This window comes from Eubalaena glacialis, chromosome 12, assembly GCF_028564815.1.
Source record: "Eubalaena glacialis isolate mEubGla1 chromosome 12, mEubGla1.1.hap2.+ XY, whole genome shotgun sequence".
NCBI classification, from domain to species: Eukaryota; Metazoa; Chordata; class Mammalia; order Artiodactyla; family Balaenidae; genus Eubalaena; species Eubalaena glacialis.
Window position 1 is genome coordinate 18,238,806 of NC_083727.1, and position 18,043 is coordinate 18,256,848.

Below are 18,043 nucleotides of genomic sequence, written 5' to 3' on the forward strand. Positions count from 1 at the left end.
AGAACAAAGAGGGATTCTGAGCATGTTTACGGATGGAGTGGAAGGAATCCATGGAGAGAGACCAAATGCAAGAAAATAAAGGCATAATTATGGACCATAATGGCCAAGAGTAGATACCCAGAGGAGGGATTAGTCTTAGAGGGGAGAGGGGCAATTCCTCATCAGAAACAGAGGGAAAGAAGAACAGATGGGCAAAGATGTCAACACACTTTGAGACGAAGGAGAGAGCGAGGGGGGTAGCTCGTGTGCAACGGACTTGCAGTTCTCAGGAACGACCTAGCCAAGGTCATCTGCAGAAGGGGAGGTGAGAGGAGCAAGGGCACAGTTTTAAGGCGCCCAGAGGCGGTTAAGGGGGGCCTGAATTGGGACATGAAATCAGTTTGACAGCTGCAAGAGGGCAGATTCAGCTGGGCTGGACTGCATAGAATTACAGTGAAATGAGCTTTTAGAGTTTTTCTGTATTATGCCTCAAAGTCTCCAAATACTACCCAAAATAGTGATCAAGACACAGGCCTGGAAATGCGCAATGGAAGTCCAGAATAGAAATAATAATAAATGCTACAGTATGTTGTATATGAGTATTCTGTCTTCCAGTAAAGCTCTTTAAGGCATATTTGATATGCCTTCGAATGAAACAGTGCCGTTGATGACTAGCTTGGTCTGTTTGGGCTGCTATAACAGAATACCACAGACGGGGTGGATTATAAACAGCAGAGTTATTTCTCACATTTCTGGAGGCTGGGAAGTCCAAGGTCAAGGTGCCCACAGGGTCAGTGTCTGGTGAGCCCGTCTTCCTGGTTCACAGACACCATCTTCTCACTGGGTTCTCACAAGGAAGAAGGGGCAAGAGAGCTCTTAGGCCTCTTTTATAAGGGCATCAATCCCTTCCGGAGGGCTTTACTCTCATAATCTAATCACCTCCCAAAGGCCCCACCCCCAAATACCATCACATTGGGGATTAGGTTTCAACATATGAATTTTGAGAGGACATAGACATTCAGTCTATAGCATCATCTGTCTCTAACCAGGCTCCCTGGCTACCCATTTAAGGGTTTCTCACCTCTCTGTCCCTCCCTGTCTCCTTCTCTCTCATCTACCAACTCACAGTAAATTCATCCTTTATTATGTACTAATGGTGCTTGAAACCACCATTAACACTAACCTGCTAACTCTGATTACAATTATCACCAATGTAATTGCCATCAACTGTAGGTTTATAGTACATATTACAATTATTACTACCTGCCTACCCCGCCAACAGTAAACAGCTACGAACAGTAACTGAGCGACCTTCTTCTGTGCCAGGCACTGTGCTAAGGACACAGTATATTTAAACATAATCTCCTTTACTTCTTACCACAAGCCAGCGTGATGGCTATCATGGACTCAGTTTTACACATGGGGAATCTGAGGCTTTAAAGTGTAGATACCCTGAGAGGGTCAAAGAGCTAATCAGTGGCAGAGCAGTCCTGTCCCACAGCAATGCCCAACCTTGTAAAAGTATGTCTGCACTCCCCATCATTTTTGTTTTTATTTATTTATTTATTTATTTATTTTGGTCCGTGCAGCATGCGGGACTTCCTTAACCAGGGATGGAACTTGTGTGCCCTTCAGTGGAAATGCAGAGTCCTAACCACTGGACTGCCAGGGAATTCCCCCCATCATTTTTGACTGTGAATGTATAGTAGTTAAACAGCATCCTCCAAAATTCACATCCACCTGAAACCTCAGAATGTGAATTTGGAAATACAGCCTTTGCAGATGGTTTAAACTCTGGAGATGAAATCATCCTGGATTTAGGGTGGGCCCTAGATGCAGTCACTGGTGTTCTTTTAAGAAGAGGAGAAGACACAGACACACACCGAGAAGAAGGCCATGTGAAGACAGAGGCCAAGAGCGCAGTGATGCAGCTACAAGCCCAGTAATGCCAGGAACCACCAGAAACTGGGAGGGGCAAGGAAGAATTCTCCCTTCGGGCCTTTAGAGGGAGCATGGCCCCCCAAACTGTGATTTCATATTTCCGGACTCCAGAACTGTGAGAGAGTAAACGTCTGTTGCTTGAAGCCACTCAGTTTGTGGTACTTTGTACAGCAGCTCTCATAAACTAATATGGAATCCTTTCACAGAAATACTTAATTTCTCAAATGCTCTTGGGAGTATTTTTAATCACTCCATCGTTTTTAGCAATACATGCAAATGTGATTTTAGGCAAAAGGTATTTTATTTTTATTCAGGATACAAAATGTTGCACATAATGCTTACTTAGATATTATATTTAATGTCATTCATAATATATAAGAAAATTTTAACTTTGTCCTATTAAATAAATGATGCAAACTGTTATATGATTTGTAAAAAATACATTAAAAACTATATGCTGTGTTTATGTATCCTCCATGTATATTAAGATGCAGACTGAGATTTAACTATTTCCTACAGCATCAAAAATAGAAAATAATCAGCAGTTGGGATGATTGTTTTCATTTTGCTTGATGTCCACTAGTTTATTTACTTGAATATTTATGATTTGCTTTAAGTTGCAAGACCAGATGGAAGGTTACAGTGACTATTTGTAAGCATTTCTCTACAAATAACATGCTATATACGTGGACATTTTTATTTCCAGCAAGTTAAAATTGAATGTAAACACCAGTATTTTTCTGTTTTGATATCAGTTATTGAAGAATGTGAGTTTAATGTGCAATGTAAGCATATCTGACTCTAATGAAGCTCTCATTTTACAGAGGAAAATATTTAAATAATTTTCATTGATATACTTAGAGATATATAATGAAACAGTTACTATTCCCAACCTGGAAAACTTTCTTGACTCTTGACAGCTCAGAAACCTCCAGCTAGATAACATGGCAGTTTCTATATTAGCAGTTCTCAAACATTTCTTTCCAGGAGCAAACTGCATTTTTATAAAACACTGAAGATTCCAAAGAGCTTTTGTTTATATGAGTTATAATTATCGACATTTACCATATTTGAAACTGCAACTGAGAAATGTTTAAAATATTTATTTAATTCATTTAAAAATTAAAATAGTACATGTATCATGTTAACATAACTTTTTTATTAAAAATAAATATATTTCCCCATAATAAGCATGACATTGTTTTGCATTTTTGCATATCTCTTTAATGGCTAGTTTTATAGGCTACTGAGTTCTCATATCTTCCACACTTGAACTGTGACAATACGTTGTTTTAGTTGAAATAGATGAAGAAAATCTGTGCCATTAGAAAAAGGAAAATATTTTAATAGCTTTTTAAGATAGATAATTGTAGATATTCTTTTGCTACTATGCCAAAATTTGACAACATATAGATTCTTAAGTCAGTTACCATGTGAAATCTGAAACCATATCAATGAACTTTTTGTACTCCATCAACTACATGAAAATCTTTGGTCTGTCTTCTACTATTAACAGATCTCTTGTCAAACGTGATTTGGCAACATGATGCATTAATCATTTGGAAAATACTAGGTTCCTGAGTCATGCAGATCTTCTAAATGTTAACACGTATCATCATTCAATATCAAAAAAGTAACATTTGTTATTATCACCACCCAGCTCATCAAAAAAGCCTTCAAGTCTTGGGAAACTGTCAAGCTCACTGTGGCAGACACAAGTTTTTTTTTTAATGTAATTTTTACTTGAATATTCAAATTTTATCATTAACAAATATTACCCATTACTTTTCTTGAAATATTAGGTTCCCTTTACTCACTTTCAAGAAATTTAGCTGCCGGAACTTCCCTGGCAGTCCAGTGGTTAAGATTCTGGGCTTCCAATGCAGTGGGTGCAGGTTCGATCGCTGGTTGGGGAACTAAGATCCCACGTGCCATGCAGCGTGGGCAAAAATAAAATAAAATAAATATTAAAAAAGAAAGAAATTTAGCTGCCAAACACCCAGTAAGTAACCACAGTTTGTTCCTCAGTTGTTCTTCTAAAGCAAAATGCTGTTCCATGACTAAAGCAGCTAGTTCAGCTAGTAACTTAACAGCAGAAGTGGTTGGTGAGGAGACAAGGTTCACATGCACTTCCATTTGCAACAGAAGCCTTTGTGAGTAGTTCTCATTTTGTCACACAGAATATTAAAAAAAAAAATGTACTCAAAGGTTGAGAATTTAATAAACTTACTAATTTCTACTGCTTCATCAAGGATATTTTAAGGAAAACAGCTATTTTTTGGCATGTGTGCAGGTGATGAATGCCATAAGCACTAATGCAGTTTGATGCCACTGCCTTGATTGGCACTAATGGGCCAGCATTTTTACCCACTGTGGCTTTTGTGCTACCAATGCAAATGTCCACAACGTGAAAAAGGCAAATAATGTTATAGTATTGTTATGAAATAATTATTACCTCAAAGACCCCTGGGACCCCCAAGGATCTGTGGACCACACTTTGAGAACCACTGTCTAAACCACTTCTAGAGGGTACAGGCCACAAAATCAGCACCAGTAGATCTCAGACCAACTCATCAGTCTGGAATATAATTCTGCCCTTTGAAATGATAACTCCTTCCTAACAATCGCTCTGTATTTACCCTCCCGGCTCCCCACCTGCCTCAGCCCCATGAAACTAGAAAGTCTGTAGCCTTCCTGCCATGAAGGTGAGTTGACTTTCCTCCTGTGGGGAGAGGGTTTGCAAAGGTAGCTGGGCTGGCTGGGGGGGAAACGCTTCTCGGAGGGACAGTGCTTGCCAGCTTTGACGAAAGCAAGAGCTTTTCATGTGACTTAGGCAATTCTGATCAAAAATAACCCGTGGTCTCTTGGCGTCCAGTCCCAGACCCCTGAACACTGAAGCATGGCCTCCACTGGGCCTTAACCTCACCTGCCAAATTGGAATGGGCAGGGAAGCAAGACAACTGTCATAATCCTTTTTAGCAATTCCTTGGAAAGCACATTTGCATGTATAGTGGCAGCCAGAGTGAAGCACTACCCAGGGGATCTGTGCTGTTTTCCGTTACTCTACCTCTTCTCTGGTTTTGGCAGGGGAAAAGAGGGACATTTTTAAAGGTCTCAAGAAAGCCACAAGCTCTGATGCCATCATTCTGGGTCTTAAGGACCATCAGCTAATTGCTTTAAAGAAACAGTACTGGGCTTCCCTGGTGGTACAGTGGTTAAGAATCCGCCTGCCAATGCAGGGGACACGGGTTCGACCCCTGGCCCAGGAAGATCCCACATGCCACCGAGAAACTAAGCCAGTGTGCTACAACTACTGAGCCTGCGCTCTAGAGCCCGCGAGCCACAACTACCGAGCCCATGTGCCACAACTACTGAAGCCCATGCGCCTAGAGCCCGTGCCCCGCAACAAGAGAAGCCACCGCAATGAGAAGCCCGCGCACCACAAGGAAGCGTAGCCCCCGCTCGCCGCAACTAGAGAAAGCCCGCGCACAGCAACGAAGACCAATGGAGCCAAAAAAAAAAAAAAAAAAAAATTAAATTAAAAAAAGAAAGAAACAGTACTTATGAAGTCATCTGAATAATCCTCAAGATGCTGGCCTTGTCCAAATAAACTCTGAAGACATGTAAATGGGTTACCTGAAGAAGCAAAATATGTAAATAGGACTGAGTTCCATCATACACTGAAGGTCCTTACCACACACACACTTGCTGTTATGAAGTGACACTTCTAGAAGGTTTGGGAGCAAAACCCAAATCGCAGGCCTTCACACGGTTACAGTTCAAGGTAGCCTAATGTCACTGTGTCCAGAGTGAGCCCAGGGTGGCTCTTTGTGTGTGTGTGTGTGTGTGTGTGTGTGTGTGAGAGAGAGAGAGAGAGAGAAAGACAGAGAGAGAGAGACAGAGAGAGAGAGAGAGAGAGAGAGAGACATTGAGGGTTGGGGTGGGGAATGGAGGACACCTGGGTCTACCTCCTCAAACCAAACCAGCCTAACCTCCAGGTATTCCTCAGCAGTCAGCGCATCCCTTCCTGCCAGGACAGAAGTGAAAGCCCCTGGGGGGAAGCAGTGCAGGGCTAGAGACCCATGCTCAGACTCTGGAAGGAAACCCCAGGTTTACTACTTCCTGGATGGGTGGCCTTGGGCACATTACTTAACGTAACTGCTCTGTGCTTCAGTTTCCCATCTGAAATGGGAAAAACAGTGGTACCATTTCAGAGAGCTGTTATGAGTATTAAACGAGCTAATATTTGCAAGACTGTTTAGAACAGTATCTGGCACCGTGTAAGCCTATATAAGTGGATGTTTCTTCTAACACATACCCCATAAAAGGCATGGAATTCTATTTCTTCATTCAATCACCGAGTGATATAAACCCACCCTTAAGGAGGCATAGATACTTAGGCACATCTTCAGAACAAAAACATAATGGATGTGCGGCAACATTATTAAGTTAGTCATCCACAAATGTTATTAGAATAAATCATGAATAATGTGTATGCTTTAAGCACTGTCTAGCCATTAAGTTTGAAAAATTTCATTTAGCTTTGTGAAGCATGCCCTATAGAACATAACTGCCATAGCAGTCGTTCTCAGCTTGTTCAAGCATAAAGACCCCTTTAATTGTTTTAAAACGTAAGTCACACCCCCCGCCACAGGGCATGTGTGTGAGTGCACGCATCCACACACACACACACACACGCACAAAAGAGAGTAACTTCACTATTAAATTCTTCTTACTTTCCTACCACTCTCTGAGAAAAATTGTTGCTTTAAAAGTGACCAAGAAGGTAAGAATACCTTCAAATAAATGTATATGAAACATATTATTTATGTACAGATCCACTGAGGACAGTTGGTACCCAAGTAGGTTCCAAATGTTATTTTGGCTGCACCGCACAGCTTGCTGGATCTCAGTTCCCCAACCAGGGATTGAACCAGGGATTCCATGGCTGTGAAAGCACAGAATCCTAACCAGTAGGCCACCGGGGAACTTGGTTCCAAGACTCCTGTATTAATTCCTCAAGGGTCTGGGTTTCTCAGATTAGAAGTCGCTTTCACAGAGTAATGGCATCATCAGAAGCTACGATCGTGTTCTTGAAGAAATTCAAATATATTAAAATAAAAGTTGATTAACCAAGTGAAAGTCAAACCCCAGGATCGCGACTTTAATCTAACACCGAGTGGTCACTCCAGGCTTGCACTGGTTAGCATATGGCAGGCAAGAAGTATTTCAGTACATCTGAATACAGCAGTATTCCAAGAAGCTAAAGGCCAACATTTTTTATGACTTAAATCAGAATAGCCTGCTTTCCTCTCCACACAATCTTCCAGTTGAGCCTCACAATTTTTCACTGTTTACTCCTTCAGGAATCTGACCCTCTGCAGCAAAGATGTCAAACAGAGAAACAGATAATCCCATGTAGTTTTTACAGGAAACATGCCTGGTTCCAGAGATAATAGAAAGGACCCAAATTTCCTGGAACTAATACAGATCCATGGAAACATCCCCAGGCAAAAACAGAGAAGCTCAGTGGACTGGACGTTTTTCAGACAATTCAAAACTAGGATAACAAGAGATTTTAGAAACTCCCTACTGTTGATAGGACTTTTTCCTCTGTATGACATGGAACGCAATCCCAAGAGCTGACTTTTTGTCCCTCAGACAAAATAGTATTTAAAATAGGTATAAACGTCTGCTGAAATTACGTTTAGGAACAAGTCCTTCAGTTATTTTCTTCTGTGCTTCTCATTCCCTCTGAGAGCAAATGTAAAACAACCTCTCACATAATTGCATTTTGCTCTCACTTTAAAGGCAGAGTTGTTTTTATTTTAGGACATAATGTGCAAAATCATGTTATTTGACACTACATTATATTCACAGATCATGCTAGCTAAATAAAGACACCTTGCTGATTTCTTAATATAGATTCAGCTAAGATTAGTTATGCATCTGCCACCTTAACATTCAGATTGGGGGGAAGAAAAGCCTTAGTTAAAAATCACACTTGCATTGGAAGCACTTATAATTTCATGGTTCATTTAAGAGCATCACAATCAAGAATTTAATTATGTCAAAAAAAGAACGGTATCTTTTTAACAACCAGAAGTGCATCCCCCTCAATTTCTCTCCTCCCCCGCCACCAAAGCAGGTCATTCTTCTTAACCTTTATGGGCTTGTTTTCTGACCTAGGAAATAACGAGTGTGATTAGATGGTCTTAAGATACCCTCTGGTTCTATCATGCTGTGATTTTAAGATTCCTACAGAATAGTCTGATGAGGAGGCAAAGGGGAAACAGAGCCAAGATGCTATGGGAACTTGGCCAATTCAGTTCCTAAACAAGGCAGTATTTCCCATGATGCAGACACACATCCCACTGGGCACTGCCAGTGGACTGGCAACTTGAAGCTACCACAGAACAAGTTTCACCAAAACCTCAACTCCACATTAACATTTAAACATCTGCCTACACACTTTATTTAATCCATTCTATTGTTAATGCAAGGATCTCTATGACACCTGTTAAAAAACAAAATATTCAACTGAGTATTGGCTTTTAAAATAAATAAATAAAAATGAAACAAATAAACATTTGCCTAACAATATGCCATTCAATCAATCACTGAACCTCAAAAAAAAAAAAAAAAAAACATGGATTCCTCCCAACTAAGGTCTGTGTCAGGGCATCAGAATGCACTGAGAACTAATGACAGGAAATTAACCTCTGTAGGGGGGAAGGGGAAAGTCTTATTTTTGGATCAGCAAATCTAACAATAACTTCCAGGTTAAGTAACAAAGTGTTTGTGCTTTGCAAGTTTCTATAAATGCATAGCATAATCCTTTACACTGCTGAATTACTTAAATAATTCACTCTGGTGGTGGATAATGTTCTGACTGGTTCAATTAATGAAGGTGTGACTGGTTCCCCCAAACAGAGACTGAGACAAAAGCTTAGGTGCAGGTCGTTTATTTGGGAATGTGATCCCAGAGAGCAGAAGTAGGGGCCAGGGAGAGTGAAATAAAGAAGGGAAAGCCAACACAAGGATGCATCTGGAGTTGGCCACTTAGTGACGTGCTGTTCAATTCTGTAAGACCTTCAGGGGAGCCTTAGGAAATGCATCTCAGAACCATGCATGTGAAAGAAGAAAGGAGGAACATTTAGACCTCATCTTCTATTACCCACTTGTCAAGGTTTTCCTGGTGGGTGGCAATTTTTCTGCACTTTGTATTTACACACGGTGAGAGCCTAGTCAGCTCCCATAGGAGTGAATGACAAAATCAAAGAAGCTCCTGGCTGTAAAGCAAGAAGCGCAGGCTTGAGCCAATGAGCCGTTAGGCTACACTTATGTGCTACCTGTTTAAGCCTGTGCAGAAGTGTTCACTCAGCAGTGGGTGGAATAAGAAACAAGGCTAAGATGATTTGAACTGGTGCACACAAGCATCAGGCATGTGTATGAGTCAGGATGGGCCAGTTATGCTGCAGTAACAAACGACCCCACGATTTCAATGGCTTACAACAACAAAGGTTTATTTTTTACTCATGCTACAAATCCAAGGTGGGTCTGCTATGGCTCTGGGCCATTTTCTTCACTCCAGGACCAAAGCTGACACATCAGTCTCCATCAAAAAACATAGCCAGTCATTGTGACTTGAGGGAAAATATTAAATTTGTGAACTATGCACAGTTTTATAAAGCTTCTGCCTGGAAGAGGTCCACATCACTTCTACTCACCTTTCATTGACCAAAACATGCCATCTGCCTATGCTTAGTTCGAAGGGCTGGAATATATAATCCTCCTGCAGGGAGGGGTAATGTAGGAAGAGTGATTTGGAGTACAGTAATACAGCCTGTTACTCTATACTTTCATTTTCATGGCAGAAAAGCCAAGGGTAGGAGGAACAATTAACTTTAAGGAATTCTGTGAAAATTCTTTCATAGCACCATTTTTCTTTGGGCACATGGCCACCAATATTTAGGAATATTAAGTCTCAATCAAAGAAAGCAAATCTTTTGCCAATGAGAAAAAAAAAAGCATGTGGGATACCTCATGGGGAAGGTTAAGAAACCATCTACTTCCTGTTTTGTGAATTTCTTCATTTTATAGATGTTCAAATGACTTTAAGAAATCCCAAATGAAGTGACTCCTGAGGAAGTTAATGACAGACCTGGGACTAGGCTTCAATTCTCTGTATTCCCATTCCAGGACAGAGTTGATAGAAAACATTAGTCATCATTTTACGTTCAAATTACCTGAAAAGTACATACATTTTACAGAAAATATCTGTTTCTTTTATAAAGTTAACAACCTAATGTAACAATGAAACAATTTAAAATAGCGAGGTGAGCACTACACTGACAAGACAAAATTCAATTTAATTTGTTAATAAATTAAAGGAAGCATGTTACAGTTAGAGCATTTGATTTACCAGCCTGCTGACCAGAGATATCAAGTTCTTTGTACAAACTTCAGAACCATCAGAATTTTGTCAGATGAAACAACCAAGAGGGAAGAGGGAAGAGGAGGTTAGACGAGCCTCATTTAAATAAAGGGAGTCCCTATTTGGGAGAGAAAACTGTAACCTCCAAGCCTTTACCTAATTTGATCTGCCTTAGAGGCCAAAGATGAAAGCGTGGCAAACTATTCCATCCATTTACTCATTGAATCCGTTTCTCCTGAGCGCCCTTCCTGTGCACAGCGCAGGTCTAGGCACTGGGCTGACAGTGAAGAGCAAGGCAGCAATGTCTCTCCCCTCACGGAGTGTACACTTTGGGGAGGGGGTGGGGGGGTGCAGAGAATAAACAACTAGACATGTAAATGACCAAGATAACTTCACATTAGGGTAGGTCTTTAAAGACAGTAAAACAGTGGTTTGATGGTGAGAGGTGGGATGTCGATCTGTAAGTGGTGGTCTCTCTGAGCAGGCATCATGTAAGAAAATTATGACACTATTTATGTAAAATCACAACCCGGTTGTTAGTAACAATCAGCAACATTATCCTTTAAGGGCTACTGTTACTCTAGTAAGATCTTTGAATGGATTTTACCCCCTGTACTTTCCCTCCACTTCCCATTCCTCACTAAATCTCTCTTTTAATTGCCCATTACTATATTTTTTCTTGTTTTATTTATTAAATACACTTTTATGATTACAATTTAAAAACGAAGTAAGCTATTTTATATCCCCATTACCCAAATTAAGTTGCTTTTTAAGTATTTTCTATACATCATGAAGCCTTTGAAAGAAAACTCATCCTCCCTCCTCACCACCCTCAGTTACCCCCCTTCTCCTACCTGCATTTAATTCTTGCTGTAGAAAGATTTCTTACCTTTCAAGTCTGTATTTGGGCAAAAATACAGGTTCTGCTAAACAAAAACTTCCTTTCTTACCTGTCCTGGGCAGAAACACAAGAGGCAGAATTCTAAGAATGGCCCCAGTGACTCTTGCCTTGTCCAAGTCCCTGCCCTTTGAGTAAGGGTGAAACCCATGATGTCACTCCCATGATTAGGTTACACTGTATGACAAAAGGCAGATTCTTCAGGTTGGCTTAATCTAATCCTAGTCATTTAAAAGCATAGTGCTTCTCTGGCTAGAAGACAGGAAGACAGAGAAATTGGGAGCATGAGAAGGACTTGGCTCACCACTGCTGGTTTAAAGATGGAAGGGCTACAGGAGAAGGAATGCAGTCAGTCTCCAGACGCCCACCGCTAACAGCCAGCAAAGATTTGGGAACCTCGAATCTACAGCTGTGAGTGGAGTCCTAACCACTGGACGGCCAGGGAATTTCCTGCAAGGAATTGGATTCTCCCAACAACTTACCACCTTAGTAGCAGATTCTCCCCCAAATCCTCCAGATAAGAGCCCAAGCTGGCTGATACCTTGACTTTGGCCTTATAAGACCCTGAGCAGAGAATCCAGCCAACTTCCCCAGAGTGCTGACTTACAGAACTGTGAGATAACCAATGGGTATTATTTTTAGCCATTAGGTTGGTAAGAATTTGTCATGCAGCAAGAGAAAACTAATACAACATGTAACCAGATTTATCAACTAAGTGTTCTATTGTTAAACAGCTAAATAATGACTCTTTCCCACCTTCAGAATATGCACCATTAATTCTAATGAAACGAGGGGAATTGTCTGGGAGAAAAGGGGGAGGAGGGTCAGTGATGGAAAAGTAGGACCCAATGCGGGACAGACTAATGGCAAACACTGTATCATTTACCCTGTCCGGTTGCAGTGTCACATGTGCTGGGCCACCAACTACAGTACTCTAAAGGAAGGAAAGAGGCAGAACAGCTAGGATAAACTAAAATGTGCCACGGCACAAAGTGACAGGAAACTGGGTACAACCAACTGATTTTCTTGTCAATTCTTAGTACATGCGGTGGGGGAGAGAGGGGAGATGATGAAATTGCTTAAACGATGTCATGCCTTTCTGGCATTTTTCCAATTATAAATTCACATGATTACATGCAGAGTTCAGAAGTATTTACATATTGCAGCAGAGGAAACGCTGTGTGTTCACCTGATGCCCTTTACTTTTCCTTGGCACAAAGGAAGGCTACCATTTCAGGCTACCCTACAAATATGTTGGGAACACAATGGAGTTCTGGCAAATGGGATGTAAGTAGAAATAACAGAAGTCATTTCCAGGCCACCCTCTTCAAAAATACCGTGAACCAATCTAAAGTTCTCTTGTCCCTGAAGAGGCCACCTGTTGAGGGAGCCTGGATCTCTGAGTCACTGCATGGAAGAGAGCCTCCACCAACGTACACTGGACTTTGTTGGAGCCAGAAATAAGTATCTGTTAAGGTTTTCAGATTTGGGGGGGGAGGGTAATATTCTTATTACAGCACAGCTTAATAATATTCACTTATCCTAAATAATACAAATATATTTTCTCCTTGGATTTAATTTAACAGGTTTAGACAGAATCTTTTTATCTTAGGCTTTTTCTTGATTTAGTGTAACACCCAAGCATTACACAAGGACATTAACACAGGAATTTGAATATCAAATTTAATTACTGTTACAAGACACTCACATTCCGACACATCTGATATTTACACTGGATAATTTCTGTCTTACATAAAATTACAATGAGGAGCACACATATACATGCAAATTTATACATATACATGTAATTATTAATAATAGGAATAATGACAAACTCCTTCCTGCAATGCCAGTTTAAAGTATACTTAACCTTGTGGAGACTTATTTATGCAATAACAAGACTTTTAAAATAAAACTAGTGTAATAAAAAAAAAAAAGTACACTTAACCTTAACCACATCTCCATCCCCCACTACCCCCACCCCCGCCTCAGAAGATGGGCCCAGCGCTCTGATCTTTTCAGCCTAATGTAAGCAATCAATGTCAGCCTGGAACAAAGACAAGTTTAAAGTGAAAACTAGCATTTGTTTAGCAGGCAGAAGGACTCACAATGAGAAGTCAAATTATTTTTCCTGAACATTCAGAAAAGGTGTTAACCACTTATAAACCAGGAGGCAGAAGTGAATATACCAGGCCTTCTAACCCAATCACCCATTTTGCCATTTACTTGAAATGAATTTCAAAAGACCTAAGAAGAGACAAAGGGCTAACACATATTCCTTTAATGTACGAGATTATAATTAACCCAAAGTCTGTTTCAAATTTACTGTTATCTATTAAAGAGTAAATAATTTTACAGCCCTCTAATACAGCTCTTAAGCTTTAAATCACTGACCATAACTAATAAGCAGCTTAATAGCAAGAATACCCTAAATAGAGCCACAGACCGCAATTTCACTGAGCATAAATCATCATCATTTTTAATGCAAAGGCAACGGCAAATCTCTGTAATTACTGGGTGCATTTTGAATCACTTTTATTATTACTGCACTGGACCCATTAAAAATCCAGAACACTGAACTGCATGGAATATAAAATTGGAATTATGATACCCTACAAACTCGAATTGAAATCCATAAATTTTCTGCTAGTATTCAGAATTATTTTGTTGCCAAAGAATTTCAGCTATTCAGAAACAACTCTGAAAGCGTTTGCTTTGTCTAGAGCAATAAGTAAGAGCATTTTACACTGCCAAATTGGGGGAGCTGATTTCGGAGCAAAACTATGTGGATGGTTTCTTAAGCACTCAGGATTTTACATTTCTAAAGCAAACCATAATATGCAAAAAGAAAAACAGAACAGAAAAATCAAATAGAATCTACCATCCACGAAAGGATATTAAATGGTGCATCCCTTCCCAAATCACTTCCATAGCCCCCCTCGCCCAACGGGATGTGATGGGGGCTACAAGAGATCCGGCAACACGAGCATCAATCTCCTTACTACAAATGACCAGGGGGTGTCAGGACATTTACAAAAAGGTGATAACGACAACACTGTTATTTGCGTGCATATGAGCAAGGAACACAGGATCGGCCACCAAGCCACTGGGAGGGATGGTGATACTATGAATATAACTTTAAGTTTAATAGCTAATGATCTAATAACTCCCTCTTAAATATATGCCGTAAATGCTGGAGTTCACATGAATGTATGTATCTGTGTAGATACAGTATTTACTATTTACATCACATGGCTGAGTACGCAATGTAATCATTCTATTAAAATTAAATTTCCTATATACTAACTCCTACTAATTTGCCTGATGTCCACAATAGACGTTACAGCCCTGAAAGACCAACAATTTTCTTTCAATGAGGTTGTGCCACCATAGAAAGCCTTTTTATAAATTATATGTGTTATAATTTTCTATTCACAGTGTACTGGCATCTGAAGGGCCTTAATCTCCTTTGAGTATCTTATTTTTGAATATACTTTTCTACTACCTTTCAAAAGAGAGGATCTTGCTCTCCCTTGAACAGTCCTTTCCCACTGCTTATATGTGTTCGCTTATATTTTATTACATTCTCCTGGAATGCCTCCGCTCCTCCTCCCGACTCATATCTAAACCTGACTCAAATTCCATCCTTTATGTTACAAATTCCCAGATCACCCCATCCTGAAGAATTCATTCTCCTTATTCTAAACTCTTACATTCATTTAGCAGCCATCCTGCTTTCCCATCTTTGCTGCCTTAAGCTATGCATTTAACATTTCACAAATTTCTGTCTTTTCTTATCAACTATAAGTTCATCAACAGAAACTACGCCTTAGTGCTGAAGTATTTTTAAAAATTGTCCATAATTCTCAACACTCAAGAATTCCATAATTTTAGGACTAGATGTTCTTTCTCAAGTTATTTAGACCTAAATATTGTATATTCTGGTCATTATATCCGATTTGGCTCCAAGCAAATCAAACACACAAATGGCAGAACAAATGGCAAAAATTTTTTTTAAATTAAAATTTTCTCACTTCTAGATAAGTTCAACTAAGTTCTATAATTCTGACCTTGCTCTCACTAGAACTTTCTCCAGAGGAGTGAACACAGGATGTTCTCGTTTGAAACCATAAAAATGTTTCTAGATGTCAAAATGTATACATGTGTTTAAGCAAATCAATGCACGTCAGGCCAAATGACACAGCTTTCAAATAGAGAAAATAATTCTGCAGCCAGAAGGAATGTGACTTCAAATCTTGATTTTGTCATTCCACAAGCTTGGGACGTTGATTCAGTGGTTTAGAAAACCGGGATGGGAAAGTAGGGTTAGAATGACACGGATCAGTGATTCTCAGACCACTGAATTACCCAGCCTGCTGTGTGTTTGTTATCTGACTCTTAGTCCTTGCCCTAACTGTTCATTCAGACAAGCTCCTTTTAACTCTGTTTGGGAATTCCTTATGAGATTTTTGCTTCAAAAAAGGCACTATAGGGCTTCCCTGGTGGCGCAGTGGTTAAGAATCCGCCTGCCAATGCAGGGGACACGGGTTCAAGCCCTGGTTCGGGAAGATCCCACATGCTGCGGAGCAACTAAGGTCATGCGCCACAACTACTGAAGCCCGCGAGCTACAACTACTGAGCCTGTGCGCCTAGAGCCCGTGCTCCGCAACAAGAGAAACCACCACAGTGAGAAGCCCGCGCACCGCAGCAAACAGTAGCCCCCGCTCGCCGCAACTAGAGAAAGCCTGCGCACAGCAACGAAGACCCAATGCAGCCAAAAATAAATAAATAATTTTTTTTTAAAAGTACTATAAGAAAAAAAAATTGAAAACCCCAGTCCTTTCACCTCTGACGTGGCATGTCTCTACAAATGCTTTCATTTAATATAGAAGAAAACGCAGGCTGGAAAGGCTAAAGGGCTCACCTCCCTCAGGACCCCAAACTAAAGTAGCCAATGGCAGAGCAGGGATTGGACCCCCATATTCCACTTGTGGTCATTCTGCTGCATTCTAGGTGTAGCAGGCCATCTCCACACTGTGGCAGGAGGTGACCTGCCCTCCCCCACCCCTTGTTGTGGTCCAGGTTGAGAACTTGCACTGGGGCTTGTGATGGTTAATTTTCTGTGTCAGTGTGGCTTGGCAATGGTGCCCCAAAACAGTCTAGATGTTGCTGTGAAGATATTTCTTAGATGTGTTTAACACCAGACAATAGAGTAAAGCAGCTTTTCTTGTACAATGTCGGTGGGTCTCATCCAATCAGGCGAAAGCCTTAAGAGAAAAGCCTGAAGTCCCCCAAGAATGAAGAAATTCTGCCTTCAGACTGACTTTGGACTCAAGACCGTAACATCAATTCTTCCCTGAGTCTCCAGCCCGCCCTGCAGATTTAGACACACAAGCGCCCACAATCACATGAGCCAATTTCTTAAAATAAATCATTCTCACTCCCTCCTTCTCTCTCTCTACACATACACACACACACACACACACCCCCCCCCCACACACGCACAAACCCTATCGATTCTGATCCTCTAATACAGGATACTCACCCTGCTGGATTTGCAGTAAGTCTCTCACTGTCTTCTGCCACCACTGAGTTTCCTGTGTATCCTGTCTTGCAATCCTGTTGTCTATCTTCCTGATCTCAGCCTGAAAGCTTTGCCTGATCTCTAAAATGTTCCCTTTGCTTGATCAAAGGCAGGTATACCATGAAGTAGAAGCCTCGAGGCTTCTTACCTGGGCTTTTCCCAGGCCTTTTACCTAATTGTGTATTTAGTTTCTTAAAAAGGGTCGTCTCAATTTGATAAACCCCATCTCCAAAAGACCTGGCTCCACCCCTGGGTTCCATGGATGTGTGGGCCTGGGTCCCTATGTTGGAGTCTGAGCTCTGAACTTGCCTGCCTCGCCTCTGGCAGTGCTGCGGGACTCCTACCCTGCCCAAGGCCTGACCATTCCTAGGACTAGGCTGCATGGCAGGTGTGTAAAATCTCAGCTCAGAAGAACTTAAGTTAACCTTGACTATCCAAAATCTTAGAAGTAACTCTAATAATAAGGCCTCCTCAGTGGAGTGCTGTTAATATTTAATAACCGGCTCCCCAGGGGGAAAAATGTATACATACATACACGTTCATAAATATATTATAAATTTTACTGATATAAATGATGTGTGGCACACAATTTACAAAAAGATAAACTCTGTAATACCCCTTATTGTAATTCCATCATACCCAATTGATTCTCACACAATGCTTCTGTTGATTTGGGCTGAACTCTTGTACTGGAAGCCAACCCAGGTTATAAGAGTATAGATCTGACATGAATGTTGGTTGCTATGTTTGTTTAAATTAATGAGCAAGATGAAAATGGCGGCAAGTGTCCTCTTGGTGCACAGTCCATTGAGTGGGTGCCTGCCAAGCACTAGGCATGGTGTCCGGCCTTGGGGCTGAAGAAGTAAATAAGACACGGGCCTGCCTTCACATCTTACGGAACGAAAAAGACTTAAAACAGCAATTATCCTGCTAATCATCTAAGATTACAATTAAATACTGTAATTTCAGGCAGAATATTTTAAATGCTGAGCCAAATTCACTTCTACAATTTACATAATCATAACTGACTATTATTACTTGAGTGTAGATTTCATGTGGACTGGACTTTATTCACATAAACAAGATTAAAGTGTTTTTCCTAAAACATTAGAACAAAAATTAATTGAGAGTTTTAGAGCCTAAAGAACCTCTTTGATCTCCAAAAGTGAAAAGGAAAAAAAAACTATTATTTTTAAATCCTTGA

General features: G+C 40.6%; 1 protein-coding gene across 4 annotated transcripts in view; it reads right to left on the reverse strand.

Moving 5' to 3' along the window:
- SAMD5 (sterile alpha motif domain containing 5) overlaps positions 1 to 18,043 on the reverse strand; it is a 54,748-nt gene that overhangs the window by 9,575 nt on the left and 27,130 nt on the right. Inside the window, exons 2-3 of one of the 4 annotated variants that reach the window (XM_061207414.1) lie at positions 5,482 to 5,556; positions 3,755 to 3,836 (exon numbers count right to left, since the gene is read on the reverse strand). The exons of 1 other annotated variant lie outside the window; for it this stretch is intronic. In XM_061207414.1, the coding sequence (XP_061063397.1) occupies positions 5,482 to 5,556 (75 nt within the window). In that variant the 3' untranslated portion in view covers positions 3,755 to 3,836. Of the gene's footprint in view, positions 1 to 775; positions 827 to 3,737; positions 3,837 to 5,481; positions 5,557 to 18,043 lie in introns of those variants that run through there. 2 more of the 4 variants (XM_061207413.1, XM_061207416.1) reach the window with 2 other exon arrangements.